The following is a 27,031-nucleotide window of genomic DNA, read 5'->3' as shown; positions in this document are numbered from 1 at the left end:
GTTTTGTCTTTTTTGTTTGTTTTTTTTAAACACCAAATTCTGAACCTAACATCCAAATATCACAGCAGAAATCAAGACATTTCTCCAATCTTCTGTTGTCAGGTTTGTGTCTCCTCCCAGTGTCAAACTGGAATCTTCTGCATGTTAGGTAAATGTGCTAACCACCATAATATGGAGTGTTCCCTGATTGTTACTCGTGGTTATTTGAATTCCTGTTGCTTTCCTATCAGCTCAAAGCAGTCTGGCCATTGACCCCTGACCTCTGGCATTCAACAAGGTATTTTCACCCAGAGAACTTTTGCTCAGTGGATAGTTTCGCTTTGTCAGACCATTGTGTGTAAACTCCAGAGATAGTTGGGTGGGAAAATCTCAGTAGTTTCTGAAATACTCAGACCAGCCCATCTAAACCAACAATCATTCCATGTTCACTTACATCACCTTTCTTCCCCATTTTGATGCTCAGTTTGAACTTCAGCAGGTTGTCTTCACAATGTTAACATGTACAAATGCAATGACCAACAAAAGAAAAGGAATTAGGAAATGTAAGTGCTTCATTTAACCATGACAACCATTTATTTCTGTATTTATTGTTCGGTCACTGAGTCAGAACCTTCAGCAGTGCTGCATATTGACTGAGTTCACGTTTATCTGAACTTACCAGTACAGACAATTCCACAAAGTCAGGGACCTCCAGATACTCTGGGTCCACAGTCGGCCAGGACTGCTGCAGGACATCCCCTCCATGTTGGAGGATGGGGCTGAGGGGCTGTTTCACCTGGCAAAGACCTGGGAAAGACCCAACAAGGACAATATTTGCTGACTCTCAGGAAACATATGCGGAGGTACAAAAGAGTCAGCCAGAAAATTTTTTTTTTTTTTTTTAAAGAAAGAAAAAAAGTTATATATACATTTTATTTTATAGCTCTGCGGATGACTTTAATGTTGCTTGTATAGGTTAATCTTTTTGCTGAGACAACATCTCGGTAATGGGTCACATAACAACAACGCAGCTATTCTTACAGCAAGCTCCTGTCCTCTGGAGGCCCAAGGGAAGGATGTGAACTTCCTCTATCCTGCACTGTGTGTGTAAAATTACGAAGAACGGCTCAGAGAGTAAAGTACAGAGTGCAACAGAGGTCACACGTCTTGTATGTCCTGTTTATAACGCTCTGCATCGGTGGTTCTCAGACTGTGGGGGCAAAACATGACGAACACGTACCGGGGAAACTATGCAGTGAAACTCGAGTAAGCTGAATAACTGAGGATTTTCATTTATTTATTTATTTATTTTAAATGGGGGGTGAGGGGTGTAAGGGAGGACAATAAACAAAAAGTTTGCTGATGCTACCGTGCTGAACTTAGTTTCACTAAAAAACAACTTAAACGTGTGTGTTGGGCGTCATCTTCTCACAGCTTCTATAGCTTCTTCTGCTATACGTACATGAGCACACACAAACACAAAACATGCTTACTGACACTCATTAAAACCAGCACACACACTTTACGCTTTCCTTTCAGCTGGACTCTGTTTTTCCGGTTCTCTCCTCTGTCAGCTGTGTGCAGAAAGCTCGCGTCTGTGCATCCATGAAAAGAAAAGGATGTCCTCCGGGCAGCACAAGGGCACGCTTCCACACGAGACACAGAAAGTGACGCTAGAGCTTCCTTTCTGTTGTTTAGCTGCTACAAAAGGCTTTCAGCACTGTTTATTTCAGGTTGAGTGTACTGATCATCACCACTCATCGTTGGGCGTTCACTGGTGTAAATTAGATGTTTAGCAGAGGCCGCTTCCTCTTTTACACACCAAAATTATCCTCATTATTTAAATTTCAGTTGGCAAGTAGCTAAGTGTAAGACACGGTTTGTTCAATCTTTGTTCCTCATCATGTGACACATTTCTTCTTTACACTAAATATATGCATGAACTTGACCAACCTGCCCAAAGCTCAGAAGCTAAGTGAGGGGCCATGGGTGCTGTCATCATAACCAGGGCAGCCAGAGCTTCCTCAAACTCCACGCTGTGTTGCAACAGCCTGACTGTTGCACTCTAGACACACAGAAGCAGTGGAAAAAATGTGATTTCCAGTGTGTTCAATTTTAAAAAAAAAAAAAATAATTGTACCATATTTGCAGCCAGTACTGTGCAAAAAGTCTTGAGTCATGCCTCATTTATTCATATTTTGCAAGGAAAATGGGAAATAGGTGCAATGGTTCACTGAAACATGTGAGAACATTGATGGAAGTACAGTATAGAAGGTAAAACAGAGTTTGTACAATGAGCTTAAAAGTCGATATTTTTATTCTTCAACAGCCTGAACTCTCTTAGGCAGCTTTCTTGTCATTTCTTTAAGTAGTCTTTAGGAAGAGTTCTCCAGGCATCTTGAATGCTATTTGGATGTTGGCTGCCTTTTGTTCTATTCAGTGTTAGGATGACCCCACACTGCCTCAACAATGCTGAGGTCCAGGCTTTGAGGAGGCCAATCCATGACTGATTGATGTTTTTCTATGCAGGTATGCTTTTACTGCACTGGCAGTGTGTTTGAGATCATTGTCATGCTGAAAAATGAAGCTTCTTCCAATCAAGCACTTTCTCGATGGTGGATCAAATTCTGATTCTACTTTTTTTTGGACAAGATCTCCAAGACCATTGGCTCTCAAACCATGACAGAGCTTCAACCGTGTTAAAGATGACTGTAGACACTGTTGCATCTCTCTCCGGACTCCTCTTTACATATTAACAACAAAAATTTCAGTTGGGTTCATCACCCCATCAAACATGCTACCACTGATTCTGATGTCATACCTCAGCTATTTGTCCCTGCCTTAAGAATAGCTTCTTGAGAGCTACCCTAAGACCTCTCAGGTCCTTTGTCAGGTCTTTTCTGCATTTGTTTTCCTATTTCTTAAGGACGTGACTTTAGATGTTGCTCATCTGATGTATTTATTTATTTTTAGCCAAGTTAGCCAAGTTTTAGGCTAATAGCGCTTGGTGCAAAAATGCAATTTTATGCCTGTCAAACTATGTTATCTTAGGCATTTTTCATAGATTCAACGAAAGAAACTGAAACTGGACTGAAAATGAGTGAAAAAACAGCCAATTTCCAAAGAAAAACCTTGAAAGACCTTCAGAAACCCTGGAGAACCATCACCTGTGACCACATTAAAAAATTACAAGGGGAAGTCTGGCTCCTTGGAAGTAAATTATAAAGAAATAGCTGGTGGCTCAAGACTTTTTGCACAGTACTGTCCTTCAAGGTATAAGAGAGCACACTCACGCTCAGTGTGTTAGTGAGTCCCATTAGGCGAGATATGGCTGCGTTGAAAAGGAAGTCCTCTGTGAAGTGAGTCGTCACCTGAAAACACCAACAGAGAAACACGGCACAGTCGGTGAGTAAAAACGACAGTCTGAGGCTCTATGATGCGTTTCTGGATCCTAGACATACGGCTGCTTCCAGATGGGTTGGTGTTGTCACTTATTATTACTGAGTGTGCCTCTGATGAATCACTGGAAAACAATAACAGGTTCAGAAGACGGGCCTTATCGTCATGTGGACCAGCTGAAGCCACAAAGCGAGTCAACATTCCCCTGCTCAGCTTTCAGGGAAAAGGGAGCCATTTGGGAGGGTCCACAGGGAGCAGGTTTATCAACGAGGCTTTTGAGGGACAGATCAAAGGACAGCCTCGGCTTTGAGGGCTTAGGGCAAACAGCCTGAGGTCCTTTAAAAGCAATGGCCTTGAGGTGGGAGGCGGGGGGTAGAGAGCGACTATCAAACCTGCCAGCCAGAGAAGGCTATTTATAAAGTGTGAAAGGAGACACAGTTTAAAATCAATTTCCAACGCCTTCTGCTGCTACCCTTTATTCCGGGGGTTTCAGGTTGCGACGGATGTTTAGTATTGAAATGCCACAACTCAGGACTTTGTACTGCGACTGTGTAACGAGTGATCTATTACTTGCTGTCATTCGGTACCTTATAAATGAGAAAAGACTTCTTAACGTGTCTTCCAACTGTAACAAAAGGCTGAAGGAAATTATTAACAACTTTAGCACAGATAAGAGGAACAAGCTGAGAGCCAAATTCAAAACTGAGCAAAATGACAGATGCAATATGTTGCTGAAGGACAGTGAACGTTAAATCTGGGTGACAACCCGAGATTTGACAATGGGCACATATCTGACCCCTGCTGGTGAGAAGTGCTGCAATATGTCACAGTTTAATGTCACAATGAGACACTTTAAGCCAGGGGTGTCCAACTCCAGGCCTCAAGGGCCGGTGTCCTGCAGGTTTTAGATATCACCCTGGGTCAACACATCTGAATCAAATTATTAATTCATTACCAGGCCTCTGCAGAACTTCAAGACATATTGAGGAGGTTATTTAGACATTTAAATCAGCTGTGTTGGATCAAGCACACATCTAAAACCTGCAGGACACCGGCCCTCGAGGCCTGGAGTTGGACACCTCTGCTTTAAGTCATATATGGGAAACAAATGTTTATTAATTATTTGACTAATTAACTTATTTATTGGTTGACTTCTGGTGTTGGTTGTATTATGCGAATGGTGCCAAGTTTAATATTGTTGGCCCAAGACAAATTTCACAGACAGCCTAAAGGCCTTTACACACTGGATGTGGAAAATCTGTGCAAATATTTTGTGAGTTAGAAATATTTTTGGGATTCACCCGTTCTCAGCGGAGCTGTTCACACCTACAAATTTGAAGCACTGAGTTTTTCCGAACCAAGCTCGATTTTTTGGATCTGAATAAACACAATTGATATATCAGACTGCATTTTGGAATAAATGTGCTCATAGCTCAAAATGATGATATGGAAATAGTAAAAGAATACTATTATACCTCAGACACACAGATGTGATCCTAGCTCTGTCAAAAAGAGCTTAAACTGTCCCACTGACATCATAAAATATGGACGCAAGCGGCCGTTATACAGCTTCAACTCCTGGATCAAACCATTAAATTTCTGCCTTCTGCTGCGTTCTAGTGAGAATCGGATGAACCCAGAATCTCCGTTTCTTCCCTTTCTTGTTTAGAGACATCAGGACCAACTCATCATCACAACGCGCTTGGTGTGTAAAGGCCTTTAGGCTGCAGAGCAGTTACCTCTTGAATTGCGTAGTTCTTGTTCTCCCAGATCTTTTTGGCCTCTGCGAGCTCTTTCTTTTTCAGCAGTCTGGGGTTGGGGACATCTCCGAGCTGCCGTGCTGCTCTCAGCTTGGTCACCAGCTGCCACAGTCGAGACTGCCATCGCAGAACGCCAGCAAGAGCATCGGCTGGAGTGGGTCAACACACACAAGACAAAGAGCATGTTTTTTATTTCATTTCAAACTTCACACATCATGAGTAACTTAAGGTGTCTGTGTAATTTTGCAGACTCTTCTCTTCTCACTCTTAGCATTCCACAGGATGTCCTGTTCAGGCGGTGCCGCATAGAGGATGTATAGTCGTACTGTGTCCACGCCGTACTGCTGGACCACGTCTTGGGGGTCCAGCCCGTTGTGTTTGGACTTGCTCATCTTCTCCCACGTCACCTCAACACGACCGCCACTCAGAGCCACTGGCTCCTTATCTGGAAGAAGCAGGATGGGGTCAGAGATAGCTGGGATCAATAGACGTCCTACTTTGATAACTAGTAGTATCTCTCGTTTATCTTGTTACCAATCAATAAATCCTTAAATGCTAACTATAAGAGAGCGTTTTGGTATCTTCGAAGGATTTCATGTGATTTAGCTTTTCCTGAGAGCGTCCGATTAACCCGTCATTCAACTGGAAACGTGCGATCTGAAACGCTTAAATGAAGATGGCTTCTCGCTAACAACGCTAGAAGGAGGCGGGAAGGCAGTGTTACCACACATTACAGAGAAAAAAAAATCTGTCACATCTCCAAGCCCTCCTTCTTTCTACTTGTTACAAATGTGTCAGATTAACAAACACCCTCCAGCTGCACGCAGCATGTACCTGTGAAGTTTATTTCTTCTCTCTTTAGGTACTGGCCACTGCCTGCAAGCTTAAACGTCTGGCCCTTGATCAGACCCTGGACCAGGAGCTTCCGAAAAGGTTCCCTGTAACACATAAACAGTGTTTCACTTACAAACACTCTCAAAATGTAAATGCACACTAAATAAAAAACCCCCAAACATACACAAACCACAGCATACCCCACCTGTGAGCCACAAGACCCTGATCCTTGCAGAAATGACAGAGGAAGCGAGCATAGTACAAGTGCATAACAGCGTGTTCCTTCCCTCCGATGTACACGTCCACAGGAAGCCAGTGGTCTGCCAAGTGGCGCTCAAAAGGCCTGAAGATGGAGAGGACATTTAAAGAGGTGCTCACTTAATTTATTAGCCTAAAGTACTATCAAGAGCAATGCTAAACTGAAAAGGAACAATAAGAAGGGTGAAGAAGTGTCAGTGATGAAGGGGACAATATTTCTGAAGACCTTTAATGATCTCTTCCTTCCTAAAATGAGGTCTGTTGAGTTTCATATAGGAGGTTTTTTTGGGCTCTCACAGAAGCTATAAATGATTGTGCAAACATCATCATCTGTCCACACAAACCAATGTTGTGCAAGAAGTCTTTTCAGTAAACCCAGAGGCTGCAGGTTTGCTCTATCACAATGCAACTTTTATCTTTTGCTCACTTAATGCCACAATACTACACAGTAATCATTTATTTCACTCTTTTTATTTTAAGTCATTCATTTTATGTATTCTCGTTATCTGTCCATGTTTTTGTCATTTCGTTATCTGCACTTGGAGCACTTTGATGTTTAAAATGAATGCCAGAAATGAATGAATTAGCAACTCAAAACTGCAAAATGCCCAATTATGATCCCAGTAAGCATTTTTTCAGATAAGACTAGTTTGTAGTTACGTGCTTTGGTAGACATGCACGCCGTCTTCCTCCAGGGGGCAGGCTTAATCTGACACACAAGAATCCAGAGAGGAAAAGAAGCATCATGAAGCCCCATCAAGTTCCTTTAGACTCAGAAAAAAGCACCAAAGTAATGTCTGCTTACATTTTGGCTGTGATGACTGCCATCACAAGTTAATAGTGAAAATATGACTATTGCTTTCAGAGCTTGGCAGGACAGCCGCGTGTAGTCAGCCTGGCTGTCATGATGGAGTATCAGTAATGACGCTTTTTAGGGAAGACTTACATCATTACTCTCCTTCACACGTCTCTGCTCCCAACCCTCCCTCTGTGCCTGATAGCACCTCCAGATAATTGAACCGGGGTGGAGGGGAGTTATAAACTCACAAAGCTGAAAATAATTCAGGCTCACTTCTGGCAAGAGGCCAAGGAAGTCTAATACATAACACCCTGTTCCCATTTCCTTCCCCGTACTTGCTACTTTAAAACATCACTTGCTTCCCATTTTCGCTCCCAACCCCCCACCCCGCGTGTATACGGCTCAGCAATCCAACTGAAATGCACAAATGGTGTAATTGCTTTTTCTGTTGTGCCGTAATCTGTCCGGCAAAGAAAAGTGATGGAGAGAGCAGTCCCCCTCCCTTTTTAAAGCAGCTTTACGGCTAGGTCAGGGCACTGGGAAATTAATCTCTTTTGTTAAGCTCAGGGTATCACCGCCACCCCAGCAGGTGACGGCCATTGCTCCATAATCTCTATCGGCAAAGAGTGCAACTTTCAGGGAAGTGTGTATGCATATCTGCGTGTACACAACCCAATACAAGTGTTTCAAGCAGGCAAGTGGGAGAGAGAGTGGGTGATCTAACAATGAGCATAATCATAGTTTGAGTATAACTTTCACCAATAGCACTTACAGAACAGGCGTGAGAGAGAAATGAGGTTTGTATTTACACTGAGATTACACAGTGATCTTTCTCCATATCCAAATATACAGACATGCTTCTTCTACTGCTGGAGAACCTTTTGCAACTTCCTCTTTTCTCGTTTTCTTTTAAACAAATACGATGGTAATAAAAGGTGAGAAAGAAGGTAAGAAAAAAAGATGCAAGAAAGAAAAGTAAATAAGTCTACATTTGTTGGCCTCATTGAGCCAGAGATGGATGAACAGGAACATATTAAAGCTTCAGGAGGAGGCTGTTTATACCTGTATGCATTGTGAGGGTCTGTGTATCTAAAATAATACCAGGCCGAGTCCACAAATGTGTCCATGGTGTCAGTTTCCCTTCTCGCTGGGCCCTTGCATCTGACAGGAGAGACAAAGAGAGAGTTGGCAGAGGAAGGACTGGAAAAAACAAAACAGGCTGATAAATTAGAAAGTGAACAAATGAATGATGTCTGTTTGTATGCTCAGAGAAAATGGCTCATTATGTGATTAACGTGGGTGTGCGCGCGCATGTGTGTGTGTGTGTAACGCTGCTTGCATCTGGCTGTGGGGGTCATGTCCCCGTGGAGAAGCACAGCTGAAGCCAGCCTGGCACCAGAGCTCTGTTCTTGTGCCCTGACTAACAGGCTGTGCTAACAGGAAAAGAACTGGCAGGACGCACACACGATCATGTGTTTGTGTTGGAAATGCCACCTTGTGCCCCTCTCTATCCAAGCCAAACAGCACTTGGGTATGTGATGCGAATCTGCCAGCAACACTTTCACAGTGCAGGAGAGGACATCGGCAAAGAGGGGGAAGGGAGGTGGGGCTTTTGGAGAGTACTTCTGCTTCAGTTTAAAAGCATTTAATGGAACGGTGAAAGCATCTGCCTTTTACTTATAATGAGTCTCAAAAGATTTAAAATCAGTGTCCCAGAAAGACAAACAGAGAAACTGCTCTGAGCTTTGCTACAGTTGTGTGCAGCAGAGCTGGTGTCGTCTCCTGGACCTCGTGGGATGCTTCTGTTTTATCTTAAACTCCGTCTACTGCTCGACGCTTTCTGATTCATCTCACAGTCAAATTTTTGTAGCCAGACACGCACACGTCGAGAGGCAAAAACTCCTCGACCACCTACCATACCAGTCTATAATAAGGCTGTGATGATGAGGTAAGAGCTGGAGGTTGCCTAGCAACAAGGCTAAGGTGTAGCACAGTTAATATTTGGAAGTCAGGTGTTATTTCATATGATGAAAACCCAGCAGTATAACAAAACCCAGTCTATCACAAAAGCGCTCAAATGGAGAGAGAAAATTAGTGTGCACAAAGAAAGAAAGAAAAAGGATGCTCCTCTCTTTCCTCAGACAGGCCGTATGGACCAATCAGGAGTCAGATTGTGGCTATTTGACAGACAGCTGGTCTCAGACTACTGAGGATGAGATTTGATGACACAAAGGTGCTCTGTCCAGAGATGGGCCTTCTTTAAGCCATGAAAGGAGCCCAACAACAAAAGTTGGTAGCTAAAACAAACCTGTGCTGGAGAGAGTGTGTAAAATGTGCGTGTGTGTTTGGAGGGTGAGCCAGAAAAAGCCAAAAGGCTCTCAAACAGATGCAGCTAAAGGAGGCAGCTGTCCACTTGAAAGCTCTCCACTACAGCAACGTGGCCCCAATCTGCTGTGTGTCCACCTGCTTATGCGTTGGTGTTGCGCTAACTAGGCAGTCTCGCCTTTTACCTGCAAACTAACACACACCTGCACGCACACCTTCTTAAACCAGACTAAACCAAAGCTCAGGGTTCAGTTGGCAGACCAATTTACAGAGCTGCAGAGGGTATGAGACAAAGATGAGCACGCAGGAAATGACTTCGTCAAGGACAGACAAAACTGCATTCCTGCCACCCATCTCTCATCGCCCTGCCCGTCTGTGTTCCTCAGAAACTTTAATTGGACATGGTCGACAAGTGAAGAGAACAAATTTCAACAGACACTTAACAACGGAGGGGAGATGGGAAGAGAGGAGATAACGGCGTCTTTGCGATTATAGCCATCAATCACTGCTGATGGGGAGGAATTATAGTAGCTTTGTGGAAGTGAGTGAACACAATCTGATGACTTGTGCCATCTGCGACTGAGTGGGCCTTGGTTTTAATCAACATGGTGCCATGGCGGTGATTAGTCTTATTCAGAGTGGAATTCCCATGTCAGCAAGGCGCTCTGGAGACGCCAGTTGAGCAGTCATTCTGCATTCAGCACATTCACTGATGAGCTGCTGAGATGTGTGTGTGTGTGTCTGTGTGTGTGAGTGATTAGGTACTGTGCATAAAAGGTAAATGCATGTATGTCCATGCATGTAGGGCATTCGTGTGCATCTCTCGAGGCACAGCTGGCTTATATAACATCCATCATCATCATCATCATCATCATCTCATGCTGCTCGTGTCAGAGATGCCACTGATTACATAACCCCGAACGAACAAAAGTATTAATCATGCAATTTACAGGCTTGCACTCAATGCAATGTGTTCCTGTAAAGCTGTCAGGCCTCTCAGGCCCGATTGACAGCGATCTCATTTTGTCAGCGCTGCTCTCCTGAGGAAACACAGGAAGGAAAGGCAGCCACAAACGCTATAACAGGCATGATCATTTCCCCAAATCACTTATGCTGCGCTAGAAAAGGAATAACACCGTGTATCTCATATACAGTATGACAGAGACGGACGGAACGGTGGCTGTGCTGATGCTAATGCTAACACTGCTTCAGGAGATGGTGTTGATCCAGTGATAAGGATACTTGTGCAAATGGGGTCTATGAGAAACAGAACTGAACAAAAAGCTTGACTGGAGTGAACATATTCAGGAGTTCCCACACTAATCGGACCGGATTTTTCCAATTGTAGAAAAGAACCAGAGCAGTGACCTCCAAGGCAGTTCCTCAAACGGTCACAAGAGACTCCTATTTTAAATTATCCAACTTTATAGCAGACGTAAACACGTTTAATCCTGATGCAAGAATACGATTTTGCTCTATTGCTATTTTTCTTGTTTGTGGGGCCTCATTTCAGTTAATCCAATAAACTAAAAAAATTACCTCTCAGCCATTCTTTGTGGAGTTTGCACCTTTTGAAGAATTTTATTTGCAGCTATGTGATAAATAATATGGCTCACTCAATGGTCACCAAAAAACTCTGTGGACTCTTGTAAGCAAATGTTAAAGGGCATAAATGACAAAAGAAAAAAAAAGAAAAAGATTTTTTGTTACTGAACATGTTTCTCCCTGCAACCCCATTAACTATCTAGAAATCCTGACTGTCTGTCTGGTGGATCTTTTGGATTTGTACTGACACATGGTTACATCTGAACAGCACAAATCCCAGAATTTCATTTTTAAAAATAATATGATTGATTGTTGACTGTTAACACTATTCAGTGGCAGAAGGTGACAAGTGGTATTTTCAAAAAGAAACCACAGACCACAGATAAGAAAGCTGCAATCAATTGAGTGTAAATGAAGCGTATTACCTCACTGCTATAAACAGCTTTCCAAGCTGTATTTTCTGGCTGCAGTGAGACTGACATTTCATGCATTATATGTTTGTTCTTAGATAATAAACTGCAGCTGACCAGTATAACAAGTAAAGGCTATAGTAGTAATTATATGCACTCGTTAAAACTGTTATTGTGTGGTCTATAACAGCATAACAGAGGGTTCAGCAGCTTCTAGCTGCTACTCTTTCCTGTGCATTGCTTCCTGTGCTTTTCTACAATAATTTGAATATTAGGAAGGAACTTGAGGCCCTGTGGGCATCACTGGTTGTTATAGACAATTTACAAATACTAATTCTCCATTAGCAGAAGTGACACGACACAAATTCATGTGCCTTTTTTTTAAGGATTTAAGAATGATGTCACATCCTGTACCTTCTCCTTCCCTCCTTCTTATACGCTGCTTATCTATTTGTTTGTAATGGCACGAAAGGTTTGTGAGACGCATAAAGGGGGTTAAATGAAGTCTACAGTCCTGCTGTGCATTATACAGGGCTGATAATACTCAACGTTCTCACCTGGGACATTTGCAGTTGACCCAGTCATGTGCCGCTTCTAGAGGCGACGCCCCTTTTCCTGTAATCGATGGCAGCTTTGGCAGAGTAACTGGTAACTCCTCCTCAGGGACTGCAACCGGACCGCATGACCCGCAGTGCACCACAGGGATGGGTGTGCCCCAGTATCGCTGTCTGGATATCAACCAATCTCTGAGCTTGGAGCTGGTTAGGTAGCCTCCAACCTTCTGTTCTTTGGCCTTCTGGGTAATAGAGTTAAAGGCTTGCTCTCTGGTAAGACCTGAGAACTATGCAACAGATAAAAGAAGAGGGACAAAAGAATGAAAATAGTGTTGTTTGCATTTTATTAAAGAATGATTAGTATTAGTGCTGACCTCCTCAGAGTTGATGAGGGTTTGTGTCCCATCTTCATGAGTTTTCAGCACTGATGTCCAGCTCAGATTCAGAGCTCTAGCTACAGACAGATCCTCTTCATTACAGTCTGGGACACCTGTAACATACATGTGCAGCATGAACATGTCAAGAAGGTAAAAACCACTCAACAGACATAAGATGACAGATCCCTGCTTATTTCAATCCTTTTTACTTGTTCATAACGCACCAACCACGGTATCCAGATAGTCATCAAAAGTCTCCTTGTGTGAGATGACCAGGGGAACCTCACGGCCGGTGAACAGGTTGTGAGCTGTGATGTCTGTCAGGGAGTCTGTAGAGCAAAGGGCAGGGGGGGAATGAGAGGCAGCGCTGCTTCCCCTGGCAGCTCATTATCAACAACCGTTCACCGCTGAGACTAGTTCAAGGGGATCCCAATTAACAAACAGTCCACTGCAGCTTCTACAACCAAACCTCGACTGTGTTCGAATTAAATATTTACATTAGCGCAAGGTATCCAACATGCATCCACTCCAGGATATAGAACACATAAAGACAAGTAAACTACAAAACTTTAATGATGTGTATAAAAAATATAGTTCTCACTTCTTCAAAGAAAAGCTATGAATCATTTAAGAACATATTACAGTGTGTAAAAAATATGAAGTTCTGATAACACAGAGGGCATAGAGTAGTGAGACATCATATACTAAAGTAGTGATAAATTATTTTTCTTAAAGGAAACCAACTAACTCATCCATCTTTTCTCAAAAATCTTCTTTTCTCCAGTTCAAAAGCAGCCTGAGCACAAGCTGGTTGCGAGTGTGGAGAGATGCCAACCTCTGCCTGGCTGAAAGGCTTCCTGCAGAGCGGAGCGCACTGAGCTACTGCCGTGCAGCAGTCTGTGGGAGGGCAGGATGGCCAGGTAAGCAGCTCCGTACACCGTCTCCGGGGAGGAGCTGTAGGCTGACAGGGTCTCTCCTGTTTCCTTCCCATTCACCTGGAAAATAAGAGAGGAGGCATGTGGGAAACTGTCACATCCACAGCGGCACAGAGGTCGAATTAACAGCGAGGACCTGCTGGCTTTCGACGCCATATTTCTGTAAGATGCAAAATAAAACTAGAACAATGCAACTGTTAGCATTTTTATAATTTTTTATAACATATAACAATTTTTATAACATATACACATATATATATATATACACACACACACACAAATTTTGAAGCACAGCTTATAAAACTTGACCACAGTGACTCAGACATATAAAACACCTTCAGGGCTTACTGGGCTCTTTTGGCTACAATAAACATCCTGAGATCACTTTTAGATGGCACAGTTATTTAGGAATATTCTAATTAACAATTAGTACCCATCATGGTAAAAACATACTGATAGGAGATAATGGTAATTAAAAAAAAGTATGACAAGCAGCATTTTACAAACTCTAGTTTTTACTTTCATTTTACATTCATTTAGAACAACCCTTTCCAATTATTATTCAACCCTCCTTCCTCTATAAATATAAAAATACTACAAAGTATCACAATTAAAGAACCGACTTGAGTGACTTTTATTTTTAAGGAAAACTGCTTTAATAATGGCAGTAATTGGGTTCTCAGTTGGCTTTTTGATGTCTCTCAGTTTGAGACAACAGGCTTGTGAAGAAGTCTAAATACAACTTTCAGCGGCAAGTAATCTGCGACATCATCTGTTTGGGTAAATTGCTACTTGTAGCAGATGCAGTGAAAGCAAATAATAAGTGTGGATTTCTATGTTTTGGTACATGATTTTAATAGAAACAGATAAAAAGAGAGCTGTCAAAGAAACTCAAAGCAAGCAATCAGTGCTCGGGGTGAAAGAGATGAAAAACAGAAGCAGAGAAGACGGAGCACTTGCTGCGAAACGGCTGAGAGACTGAAAGAAAACAAGTGAAGAGGAGAGAGAAAGAAGTCGAGATCCACCTTCAGTTTGAAATCGAAGTAGCATCCAGTACACTCTCCAATCCAGTTTGCCTGCATGGCTTTGACCCCGTACCACTCTGGAAGGTCCTGCAGGGCGTCAAGAAGGGGCTGAAAGAGATAAAGACACAAGTTTACTACTTTGTACAAGTTTGGAAGGAGCTAATTTTCCACTTCACTGTGGAAAAGAGATATTCCTATTAGTATGTGGCTGTCTAGGATAATGCAATTGACTCCAATTCCGTGTGGCCTCTTTCAAAGCGTAGCCAATTTATTTTGACAAAGCAGCAGAGCCGACCAGGTCACATTATGCAGACAAAAAGGGATTTTCAAAAATTCTGACCTCTGCTCGCCCTACTTTCCTGGATATCGCAAAGCAATCGCCTATATAGTGTGCACACTCCCTCACACCCCCCACCTCACATACACACCCATAAACCCCTACACCCCCCCACACCCAGACACACAACAACATTTATTCTGCATGATTAAAGGAAGCTATGCATATCAACGAGGCTCAAGCCAAAAAGCCACAGCTGGTCTGAGGCCAGAGATGTTATAATTCTCAATTTCCTTTTCAGTCTGTCAGCATCTATTACCCACAAACCACCCCTCCACCCCATCATGGTGCTGCTCAGCATGCAGTACCTCATCACAGAGTTATCAATACAAACATAAACACTGGCTATAGTCATCGCTAGCATGAGTGCAGCTCGTCAGTTATGGATTCCCTTCAGAGCGAGAGGGGAAAAAAGGGGCATAAATCCCGATGAATGTGTGTCAGCGTGACTGAGAGGCTGTTGGAAGGAGACACAGCAAAACAAAGATGAAGAAAAAAGCTACGAGTGAGAGCCGGGCACGGCTTTAAAGTGAAAGGCAGTAAGTGTTTTTCTCACAAAAGCCAGAAAAAACATTAACAGCAAGGACATGAATCCCTGGCAACAAAGAAAAGCTCGAGCATGAAATAAGAGTAACCAAGGACTGTGTGTGCATGTGTGAGTGAGACATGTCAAGTACACTTCTGAGAAATATATAAACACAATGAGGAAACACACACACAGCTGCACTTTGGAAGTGGGTTCAGTTGTCGGGTGTTAATTTACTTGGAGGAAATCAAACATTTCTGGAAGCTATTTGAGCAATGCTGCATGTGAGCGGCGCACTGAGCTCTCGCTTTTTGTGAATCATTTAGATGTCAGTCGTGGTGTAATAGGCAGGCAGCATTTGTCTGAGTGCAACAAGTGTGATTATGCATGAAATTGAAAACTCCTGCTCCTGCCATGTGATCATTTAGCATCCTGCACGCTCCACATGGGAAGAAAAAAAGGATCCATCTTAGTAATAATACACAGTCGTTGCACAATGTGGAATAACTTGACAGCTAAACTGAATAAATATTGCCTGAAGTTAATGTTGTCTAACAGACTCGAACACGTTTAAAGGCGAGCGGACAGACAAAAAAAAGAAAAAGAAAAAAAAAAAGGAAATCACAGTCCAATTACATCGCTTTTTATTTGTCACGCTCTGGTTTGACACGGTCCGCCTTTCCCTCCATCTGTCTCTCTCACTTCTCTCCCTTAACACCTTCCTCTTCCTTCCTTCCCACTTCTCTGCTCTTCAGAGAAAATTAGAAATGCAGGAACACATTGTCACAGTAGGCTGCTTCCACCTCCGCTCAAACCTCTGACACGGACACGCACGGGTGACTTCGGCGCCGTGGCTGAACCTGAGCGACAGCCGACTGCGGACGAAATTATTTTTTTAATCAAAGTGACAAAGAAGCCTCAAACGGACGCGCTGGTGCTCTCGCAAGTTTGGGGTTTGTTTTATTGGAAATTACATGTGTTTTGCATCATTTCCAATGTTTTTCTTTTTTACATTTATTTCACACCTCCCAGGCACTGGTTTCAATTTTATCTCAGTATGAAATGAAACCCCACTCACAAAAACTTGCTTATGCTTTCTTTTATATTGTGATGGAAACAAGAAGAGCTGAAATAATCAGTCAGTGACTGAACCCATAATTTGAATGCAGAGATGTCAAACTTTGTTTTTTTGCTAGGCAAATGTGAGGATTTACTGCTTTGATGTTCTGTATCTCTGACTGTGTTTAAAGTTTTGGATGGCTTTGAAGCTGAATTATTTTGTTGGTATTGCAATTTTGGGGGGATTTTCCGCACATTTGGACACCCAAAAAATTCCCCCACAAAATTAACATCAACTAACATTAACTAAACATGAATGTAATCCCTCATTGCAGCTCTAGAGACAAGAAATATGATATTAAAACATTTCTACCCAATCTTTCTCAACTCAGCAAACAAACTAAGATATACTTGAGTTTAAAGTACTCGAGCATTGAGCACATAAAGCCAAACTTTTTCTCTTTGATGAATATATGCCTGTACAGTGTGTTTCTATGTGCAAGCACATGCACACACATGCATGAGTTCCATGAAAAATGTATGAACCTTCTTTCTGAGGCTGATTCATAGAAGTCCAGAAGGGCTAATTTCACCGTGCACCAGCCCTGTTCACCCCTCTGCTGAAAGGTGGAGGCTTCTCATCAACCAGCCAGGCCACCTGGTGGTATTACTGAGGCTTCTGGTCTCTTTTTCCTTGGAAGAGAGATGCCAGGCTATAAATGATGGTCTCCAGGGGTCTGATTGCAGAACCAGAGAAGCAGGACTGCAGCTGCTGTTACTGAAGTGTCAGCCATGATTGTTATCAGAGGGCTCCGCAGCTCATTTTTGCCCACATGAAGTTTCTGGTCAGCCATTCAGATGCTGCTTGTCACACACATACAGGGCTCTTGTTCTCTAACACTGCCTCTCACACACAAGCATTACAGTCATACCTTGGCATAGTTTGTAGTCTTGATGAACCATTGTGTGAGTAGCTTCTGCTCCACCAGAGCTCCAGACCTCCAGGAGTGCCCATTTTCATCCACCTGTTCATCAGCCAGCACCGTCTGATCAACAGGGTCCCAGTTCACCACAGCCTTGGATAACACACATGCACGCACACAGCACACAGCCAAACGACACACATGAGCTCACAAATTGAAAAGCTCAGCTTAAGAAGTAGCTCATATTTAAAAGCATATTTTAAGGTCATTGCATTTTATTACACAAAATGAAAAAGGTTTTTTCCAGCCTGTCTACCATTTAATCCAGTCAAAGAGAAAACTCTGAGCGGCTTCAATCATTACTGTACCAGTCAGGGATCTGAAACCTGCGCAAGTCATATTATTCATTTAAAAGAAATCCAGGATAAACCAGAGTGCAAATATGATTAATACCTCTTTTTGGTATGCCAGTCCTGCTTCAAAGAGCTTGATAAATAGATACTGCGTCCACCTGTAGTAGTCTGGGAGGCAAGTGGTCACTTCCTGTCAGGAAAGTGAGAATCAGACTCAAAAGAGAGCAAAATGGGCCTGAAAGCTGCCAAAACTCTCGGTCTGGTGCTCAGCTCATCATCAAGTGCTGCTTACCCGGTCCCAGTTGAAGCAAAGCCCGAGAGTGTCCAGCTGCTCCCGCATAGACTGTATGTTACTGAAGCGAGAGGAACGGCACTAGAGTTAGGATATACAGACATGCACTCATAGGCCACTTTGTTAGGTACAGCTTTTCAACTGCTCAACACAAATACCTAATCAGCTAATCTAATGGGCAACAGCAACAGAGGACTGCATCCAGTGCCGATCTGTCAGCTGTGAACAGGGAACTGAGGTTACAGATGGCATATGCTCACCAAATTTGGACAACAGAAGATTGTAAAAATGTTGCCTGGTCAGTTCAGTCTTAATTTCGGCTGCTTTAGATGGTAGGGTCAGCATTTGGTACAAACAACATGAAAGCATGGATCTGTTCTGCCTTCCACCAAAGCTTCAGGTTTCTGGTGGTGTAATGCTGTGGAAGAGTGTTTTCTTTGGGCATACTTTAGGACCCTTAATATCAGTTGAGCATCATTTATGACAACAGTGTACCCATCGTCTAATAGCTTCTTCTAGCAGGATATCAGGCCATATCACAGAACCTCAATCACCACAAACTGGTTTCTTGAACATGACAATGGGCCTCATTTAGCAAAATTACCTTTGGAGTTATGAAACATGCACGCCAGCCTATTTTGTTCTTACCACAATGCGTACGTTACTAAATCATTCTGAACCAACAGGTTTTTGCTGACTGCATATAATCTGCATACTGCCATGCCTCCATTTTCTCTATAAGGAGACAGGTTTACCTCCAGGTGAAGCAGGGAGAGCAGTGACGTGTTGCAAAAGAGACGTCTGGACAACTAAGGCAAAGATCAGGAGAAAATCTGACTGATGAAACTGAAACAATTGTGTCCAAAGAGGAAGCTGGAAAAAGGCAAACCTTTCCAAAGTGTTTCTGTGAGCACTGTTTAAAAAAAACATAATAATAAAAAGTGATGCTCTGGCTGAAATAACAGAGGTTCTGAATATCTTTTGGACAAAAAAATTTGTATGAAAAAAAGGAAAAAGAAGAAAACGGAGCATGTAATCTGTCAGCTCCAGATGAGAAACTCACTGCAATGACAGAAAAAAGAAAAGAAAATCCAAATTCTCCAGCATCGGTGGGATAGTGCCAAGATTTTCATATTAGACTCCGAGTGATGACATCGAGCAACAACAGAAGTCATTTTAAATTAAAGATAGGAAATATAAAAATACGAAATATATTTAAATTAAACGGTTAAAGGTATAACTTTCCATTTAGTATTTTGTTTACTTACATGCAATTTTAGAATTTAATTGTAATTCAGAGCATTTTGTGGCTTATTTTGTTTTTGACATTTATAAATGATGACTAAATGGCAATGACAGTATTCCTTTTAAAGAACTGTGTTTGAATTCCGTTAGACAGCCATTCATTTGTTTGCAGGCACAGTCTAAATTTGTAAAGTCAAGACAGGGTCTAACCTAGGAACCCATCCGATATTACATATCGTATCGGTCCGATACTGACGTAAATTACTGGATCGGATATCGGAGGGAAATAAAAAATGTAATCCGATCCATTAAATATCAAAAAAGCACCTCAAAAAACTTGCAACATGTAACTCGGCTCATAACCGTAGCACGTCAGAGCGGCTGTGTGTATTTGTAGCCTCGCTAGCAATCCGGCATTTCATCTCCGAGGAAGTTATCCCAGAGAGAAGTAAAGCAAGTGTGTAAGTTCATCTCCGAATGTTTGTAAAGCGTTCCCACGTTAAGCTTAACAACCGATATATGGAGCGACTGCCTCTCTCTCTCCCTCACCTTCCTGCTGCTACTTCAATCATGAAACTGCTTAATGATCAGCTGATCGGCTTTTCTGTGGCAAGTCCGTCTCTCTTGTTTGTTTATTGCCCACTTCGCGCCAGAAAGAGGAAACCAGCGGCTGAACAACAGCAGCACGTTTAACCTTGATAAGCTGTTGTTAGAATTTATTTAATATTACTTTCTACACCAGGATCCTTTTCTACGCAGCTGACGGCTGGTAACTGTGCAGGGGCGGATCTAGCAAAGTTTAGTCAGGGGGGCCGATAGGGCATGAACAGGGAAAGGGGGCACAAAGACATACTTTTCCTTCTTATTCTCATTTAAAATGTCTAGCTTTTAATAAATAATTATCCAAATCTTACGCCCAAAGTTTTAATCTGATGTAAATATATAGAAGTCCATTACTGTATATAATAACTATTAAGTCTAATATACCCTAGTAAGCTATAGTACTTTTTCCTTTGGGAAGGTACGATCTGTGCAGTCTGCAATTCTGTAGAAGAAAGATGTTGAATCTATTTAATTATTCTTGAAAAATAATTGATTTCTGTGCATTTTTTTTTTTTTTTTTTTTTTTTTTTTCCCCCCCACACACTGCATCAAATTAAAGTTGATTACATCGATTAAGCATCATGAGGTGGAGGGTGGGGGGTGGTTCCCTATTATTTTTTTATTTTTTTTTTTTTTTTTCCTGGGAGTTTTAGAACCCTATTAGTTAGGTTGCTTACTCTTTAAAATACCAGAATAGGGAGGATGGAGTAGGTTTAAGTTTATTAGATTGATCAGTGTTGCTGAACTATGAAATATTTTGGGTGCAGTGTATTTTTTGCATACAGGTATAACAGAATAGCTTTAGTGTTTTTGTTTTTTTCTAACTTGAGTATGAACTTATACAAAAAGCAGCAAGATATTAAAAAAACAGTTTTACTGATTAAAAAAAAAAAAAAAAAAAAAAAAAAAAAAAAAACACACTATATCGGATTCATATCGGTATCGGCAGATATCCAAATTTATGATATCGGTATCGGACATAAAAAAGTGGTATCGTGCCATCTCTAAACCTAGCACCAAAAACGTGAGCCAATTCCAGTTAGTATATATAAACAAAACACACTGAGATGTAATAGTTCAAATACCTTTTAGTCCAGTCTTCTGGGTCAAGCCCCCTCTCTATGGCTGCATTCTCAGCTGGAAGTCCAAAGGCATCCCAGCCCATTGGATTTAAGACCTGCAGACACAATCAGGGAACTCGTTATTTTCATTAGCTTTCTGGGAAAATGTGAAAGCCATTCGATATTCCTTTTTTATGACTTTTTATAGAGTAGGAGCTGAATTAACCAAAAAATGGCTTCTCTGAAACGATATGAAATCTTTTTAAACATTGGTCAAAAGTGTCACTGAAGGTTTCAGACTTAACATCACACTTAGACCAAGAGGAGAAAGTTTCCCAGGTGAAAGGAGGAAACACGCATCATTCACATAATTAACTGACAGTACCTCTGATCAGCACGCTGTTCGCATTACAGCAGGATTTATGCAATCAGTAACTATTAAACCAAAAAACCAAGTCAGTCTAGGAGGGAACGAAGGTCCTCTGCACGCATCAACTTTATGGTGATGTGTAAATCCCTGCTGGGAGCTTACACATCGGGATGAAAGCACACAGACTAAGACCAGATGTTTTACAAAAATGTAAAAGAAACTGGTAAAGTTTAACCTTAGAAAGAAGGGTCAGCATGCTTACATTATTACACTGAACTTGTTGTAAATATACTGTCACTTTCTATACACATCCGTTTTATCGCCCCTCTCTGAACGCACAGCTCTCCCAGGCAAACACTCGAGGCGACATCTTTTTGGGTCCTCGATGGTGTTTTTCTGCTTTCTGGGCGAGACGAGATGAGAGTACAGGAGTGGAAGGCGTGAGTAAAGTAGAGGAGAGGCAGAGCGACGAGGACTCGAGAGCTGGAGAGCATCGCTGAACGGACCCTAACTGGTCTGATGTTTCAGACGAATTGGTATCCTTGGTAACTGCAGGGGCCTCATTTGTAAAGCCGAGTGCTGGATGGTGTCAGGCTAAGAGAGCTCAGGAGGAATACAGCCACACTGTGAGTAAAGCACCCACGATGTGAACTGCAAGCGGAAAAATGTTAGGACAGATGTGCTACTACACTCTTGATCCAGCGTAAATACTTCTTTTCACTGGTAATAGCTCCACTTATCCTTGTGACCACAGAAAGTGTGAAGCTACCCCGACTTTTTGAGAATCTGTGGCCGTGAAATCAGCACATTGACAAGAGATTGTGGTAGATGTACAAGGGAGTCACTGAAGTCACTGTAATGCAAAGTCAGAGCCAATCAGGGCAGGGCATCGTGGGATGAAAGCAAGAGAAGAGCTGGGAGACTGATGTTGTTGATATGATGCTACATGCAAGTGTCCACCCACACAGCTCCAGACAGAAACTCCACTCCATCTGACACTTTGAAATGCAACCTGATAAATGTTTCCTTGTTACACTAGCCCATTCAAAGGTTAACTACTCCTTTACCAATCCTTACACATCAGTGTGTGTGTGTGTGTGTGTGTAGAGGCAGACCAGCTCTATTAGTCTTTTTAAATAGCTTATTTTTGGGTAGTTTATATTGGACAGGACAGCAGGGCAGAAGGAAAGGCGGTGCAGGAGGATCATCACACAGGAAATGACCCGGGTTCCTACAGTAACCTTTTGGTACATCTGTTGCCTGCTCAACACAGTGAGCTATACTGGGGCCCGTCTTTAGCATTTTTATTCCTTTTCGTGCTCTAAATGTGGTGAAAATGTACCAATACACACGTGTGTTTGATAAATTTGAATCTACCACCAGCTGTTATTAATAAGCATGAAACGAAAAAGTCTGAAAAGCCTGAAAATTTGCTCTGACAGCTGAATAATAAAAAAGCTGATATTGATGTACCATCAGTGCTCATTAGATGCATCTCTGTCAAACTAAAAGTAATCCTTCTTTTAAGCAAACTAATTGTTTTGTTACCGTCTTGAAACTAAATTCATTCTAGCTTATGTCAGGAAATGATTAACAGCAGCGTCATCATTCCGACTATCGATATATATCCATCAGTCTCAATGAGTCTTTGTCAATAAGCACTCCACAGGTCTCAAGTCCAAAGGCTGCCAGTCGTATTCTGGTTATATTCCAATACAACATGAAGGTTACTGAGTGCAAATGTAATAGTTAAAAATGAATTTTTGTAAACCCCCCCCCCAAAAAAACCCACCAGAAAGTAATGTTTTTTTGAACAAAAGAGAGAAGAAAAACAAAACACTTGGCGATCACGTAGACTCAGGCTCTCGTCTCAGCCGAAATTGTCTGCTCTGAAAAATCAACTTTCCTTTTGTTGAATTCTGTGTATGCTGTGTGAAGAAGCTCAAGTGATGTGACATATGTGGTATAGACTGTAAAAATTATTATTTTTGCTAAGCAAGAAACAAGCACTGTCATTTTCACATACATGGTTACACCCAGCAGCACTGCCCACGATCTACATCTACAGCTGCTTAATCTAACATTGGTAGACCTAAAGATAAAACTGAAAACAGTACTCAGTCATGGTTTGAATAATTAGGAACAGAGATTCTGCAAACAAAAAGATGTCAAGAAGTCTTTTTTTGCACATTTGTCACACATATTTTTTGCATCAAACTCATTTTAATATCTACGGAAGAGGATTAGGACCACCGAAAGGAAAAAAAAAAAAAAAAAAAAAAAAAAAAAAAAGGATGGGCACATCTTTTTTTCCCCCTCTTCCAGAGTTCTGACTTTTTTCCTCAGAAATTTTAGTCAGAATTCTGACTATAATCTGAGAATTCTGAGAAAAAATTAGTGTAAAAAAACAAAAGTAAGTGTAAAAAACACATTTGAAGTTTCAGGGACGACTATAATTTTTACTGTTTACTGTGATCATTAGCATGAGCTTTGTACTTACAATAAAGGTTAGAAATTAACATCTTTTTGGGGGGGGGGGGTTGTGTCAGTGTGGCAAAATCCTTTTGTGAACAGTAAAACATCCCAATGAGGTTTTGATCACCTCATATTTTGATATTTATAAAGAACTAGGTTAGGTCTAGGTTAAAACTTTCTCTAATTTAGTATGTGACACATGAAAGAACTCCCATTACACATAACTGTTTAAAGGAGAGAGAGTCCCTTTCTCAGTTAACTAGTGAATAGGGTAGACTGAGTGCATACAGCAGAACAAGCTCAACTTTCTGACAGATGCTGAGAGAAACAAAGCAGTTATCAGTGATGTGACACCAGGTTTCTGTTCAGAGAGAAACCAGCCAGAGGAAGATGGGCAGGTGAAGCAAAAATAACACTGCATCTCGTGTAAAGATGCCACCTGGACCAGAAAACACGGAGGAAGAGAGAAACTTGTCACACACCCACCTTTCTTCTTGGGTGGATGGATCATGTACAGACAAAGTCTAACCAAAGAACTGAGCAGGAGGTGTTTGTGTCACCGCAGGAGCACGGTCCATGTGGCAGACACTGCTCAGGGCTTCATCAGCGCCGCCGTTTAGTGGAATCAAACAGAGTGCTGAATATCGATTGCAGCACTAGGAGCTGAAACAGAGTGGAGTCAATAACAGACTAGAGCGCTGGTGATCAAGAGTATGAATTTTACTCTATTTACACCTAATTTTAACCTTAAAAGGAGACCTCATAGCGAGGATCCAAATTAACACAGCAGGTATTAAAAACCATAGAAACACCTTATAGGAAAAAGAAAACAGCTGCTTACGGGCCGACTTAATTCCTCACTTTATTGTAAAAAGGATTCAGTGTCAGCCAGGGTTACTGAAGTTAACTAAAAGTAAACTAAAAACTCAAACTAGTCATGAAAGTTAACTACTATAATAAAAACCAGATTGCTGCAATAATGTTGTGCAGCAGAAATAAACTTAGTTTTGTTATGTGTTCATTTGATCAAATCTGTTATCACAAACTATCCGAAGAGACTTTTGTGGACGTGTTTATTGAGGCTTCCGATGTCTACAAGACTGAGTCAACTGCTTTCAAAATGTCCTGCTGTGTACTGCTTTTCCTAAATTTGCCACAAATACAGCGATACTGAAAAAAACCCCCCCACTAAACTGAAAAAATTTAACTCTTCAAAATTAGGATTGAAAGAAACATGAAAGAAAGGCAGACGTCAAATGTGACATGATAGTTGAATGCAAACTGTAATGTGATATTGAGAATCCCAGTAGGTAGCACATTTCAATATTAGCCTTAAAGTTGAGTCATTTTATGAAAGTTTGACCTTATTTGACCTCGAAGAAGATGTCAGAGGTTTAAAGTAATGTGATATTTACAATTCACTCTATACTGTCTTTACACACAACGGCAGTAAGAAACACAGTTTTAAACAGCCCTACATAGGATTATTATCACTACGACCTTCAGCACAATCTATTGACCTTGAAGTAGAGGTCAGAGGTCAAACATGAGACAATATTTTAAATCTTTATATTTGTAACAATCATAACCTCTAATTTATTTTTAATTTTATTGAAAGTTTTTGTCATTTTTTGACCAATAAAGCATTAAGTTGGCCTTAAAGACCTTGTTACATGTAATCCAAATGTTAATGGCATGTAACCAAAAGTCCACTCTACACCACAAAGTTTTTTTTGTTTTGTTTTTTTATCAGAATCAATTCAAAACTTTTTGATCTGTCCAGTTTGCAGGCAGTAAGAGTAACACACACACACACACACACACACACACACACACACACACACACACACACACACACACACACAGGCTACAAAAACATTACCTCCTCCTTGATGGGGTTAAGTGTAAAATGTTTTCTAATTTCTGTCATGGTAATTACCCTAAAAACAGTTTACAAGACACTGATACAGGCTGACATTACAGCTGAATCAACACCTGTGAGAAGGCAGGATTCATCACTCTCATTTAGAGTAATAAACTGGCACCTGGGTGTGGCGAAATGAAATGAGCATTTAAAAAGCAAAGGGATGTACAATAGAAATCAAAGTACAACAAAGAACAATCTAATTACACGCTCTCACGGCGGTGTAAACGTTGGCCATCTAATTGAAAGAAACAGGCTCCCTGAGGTAGACTTAAGCTTCTAATCACACTCATATTAATGCTCAAGTCAAACTACTGCATAAGCATTACACGTGTATATAGATGGGAAGCTTCACAGTTCGGAGGAAGAGTAAACAGTGAGTCCAGCAGTGTAAACACAGCTGATATTAAAGAACTGTTGAGCAGAAATAAACAGAAAAAAGTGGGTTACAGATTGGTGAGGGGAGCTTTTTGAAGCACTAAGTGGCTCCAGTGAGAAAGCAGCAATCATACTGTCAATGCAGCGTCATGTTTTGTATCAAAGAAGAGTTCAATGAAGGACTGACTCACCATTTTTCCCAATATTACTAAACAACAGCCAAATCACATCCATTACGTTTAACTCCTCACAATAACAGCAAGTGTGTGCCTCAAAAAGCACATTTGAGGGCGTCACGTCCTTTGTAAGTTTTTGTTTGTCACAGGGAGAGACGTGCGGTGAGGGGAAGATGGCGCACAATAAGCCGAACTGAGGCGTGCATTAAAAGTTAAAAGCTCAAAGGCAGAACAGGCTCATTCCTACAGGGACACCTGAACGTGTTATTGTCATGGTGTGGGGAATTCTCAGTGTTTACCTGTTACCTGCTTCTCCTTCTGTATGTATATTTGTGTGTGAATGGGTGAAAGAGGCTTTTAAACTTGTAGTGTTATGGTTGATTATTCCTTTGTTGTAACAATGCTTCTAGGCACTAAATCTCACACCACAGGAAAGCTTGTGTATTTCTCCTTTAATGGTGCCACATTCCTAAGCATAATGCATTTGTGAGTTGCAGCCATGAAAAACTTGCCAAATCTTCTCCGCCACTGCCAAACAGCTTATTCTGCTATTGACTCTTGTTTGGTATCACTTATTGGATTTTGGATGATTGACGTCTTAAGAAACAAAGCAATTTAACAGTTTATCCATTTAACAAACCGGCACCTCGGCAGCATGTGGAAGAACTATACACAGGCACAGCACCCTGGCACCACCTCCTCCTCATGGTGGTCACCAGCTTGGTCACACACTGGGGTAGGATGGTGTCTCATTCTTCAACTAACATTTGTCACAAGTCGGCCAGTGCAGTTGTGTTGGTCACTCTGGCACGAACGGCACGCCCAAGCTGATCCCACAAGCGTTCGTTGGGGTTGAAGTCAGGACTGGCTGTAGCACAGGAGGTAGGTTGGTGGTTATATCCTTGAGCAAGATACTAACCAAACTGCTCTCAGATGCATCCACTGGAGTGTGAATGTGTATGAATGTTAGACAGACCTCACAGATATAGCACTTTTCACCAAACATAACGTTCCTCCACATCATCATCCAATCCAATAAACACAACCAATCAAGAGTCAATAGCAGAATAAGCTGTTTGTCATTGGCAGAGAAGATCTGAAAGGTTTTT

At 41.6% G+C, this 27,031-nt stretch overlaps 1 protein-coding gene across 2 annotated transcripts in view; it reads right to left on the bottom strand.

The window, feature by feature from the left end:
* lars2 (leucyl-tRNA synthetase 2, mitochondrial) overlaps positions 1–27,031 on the bottom strand; it is a 40,456-nt gene that overhangs the window by 4,362 nt on the left and 9,063 nt on the right. For both annotated transcript variants that reach the window (XR_003222246.1, XM_019365003.2), the window contains exons 4-20: positions 20,624–20,715; positions 17,691–17,751; positions 17,499–17,588; positions 17,055–17,198; positions 14,201–14,308; positions 13,076–13,235; positions 12,465–12,569; positions 12,238–12,353; positions 11,867–12,150; positions 8,092–8,190; positions 6,178–6,315; positions 5,973–6,076; positions 5,404–5,583; positions 5,118–5,287; positions 3,273–3,350; positions 1,933–2,044; positions 659–786 (exon numbers count right to left, since the gene is read on the bottom strand). Coding sequence is in view for 1 of the 2 variants with exons in the window: in XM_019365003.2 (XP_019220548.1) it covers positions 659–786; positions 1,933–2,044; positions 3,273–3,350; positions 5,118–5,287; positions 5,404–5,583; positions 5,973–6,076; positions 6,178–6,315; positions 8,092–8,190; positions 11,867–12,150; positions 12,238–12,353; positions 12,465–12,569; positions 13,076–13,235; positions 14,201–14,308; positions 17,055–17,198; positions 17,499–17,588; positions 17,691–17,751; positions 20,624–20,715 (2,169 nt within the window). In the remaining variant the exon portion in view is untranslated. The remainder of the gene's footprint in view (positions 1–658; positions 787–1,932; positions 2,045–3,272; positions 3,351–5,117; positions 5,288–5,403; positions 5,584–5,972; positions 6,077–6,177; positions 6,316–8,091; positions 8,191–11,866; positions 12,151–12,237; positions 12,354–12,464; positions 12,570–13,075; positions 13,236–14,200; positions 14,309–17,054; positions 17,199–17,498; positions 17,589–17,690; positions 17,752–20,623; positions 20,716–27,031) is intronic.

The sequence above is a fragment of the Oreochromis niloticus genome, linkage group LG11 (assembly GCF_001858045.2).
Source record: "Oreochromis niloticus isolate F11D_XX linkage group LG11, O_niloticus_UMD_NMBU, whole genome shotgun sequence".
Classification (NCBI taxonomy): domain Eukaryota; kingdom Metazoa; phylum Chordata; class Actinopteri; order Cichliformes; family Cichlidae; genus Oreochromis; species Oreochromis niloticus.
Note: the sequence above shows the minus strand (reverse complement) of the source record. Positions and strands in the feature narration are given on the sequence as shown.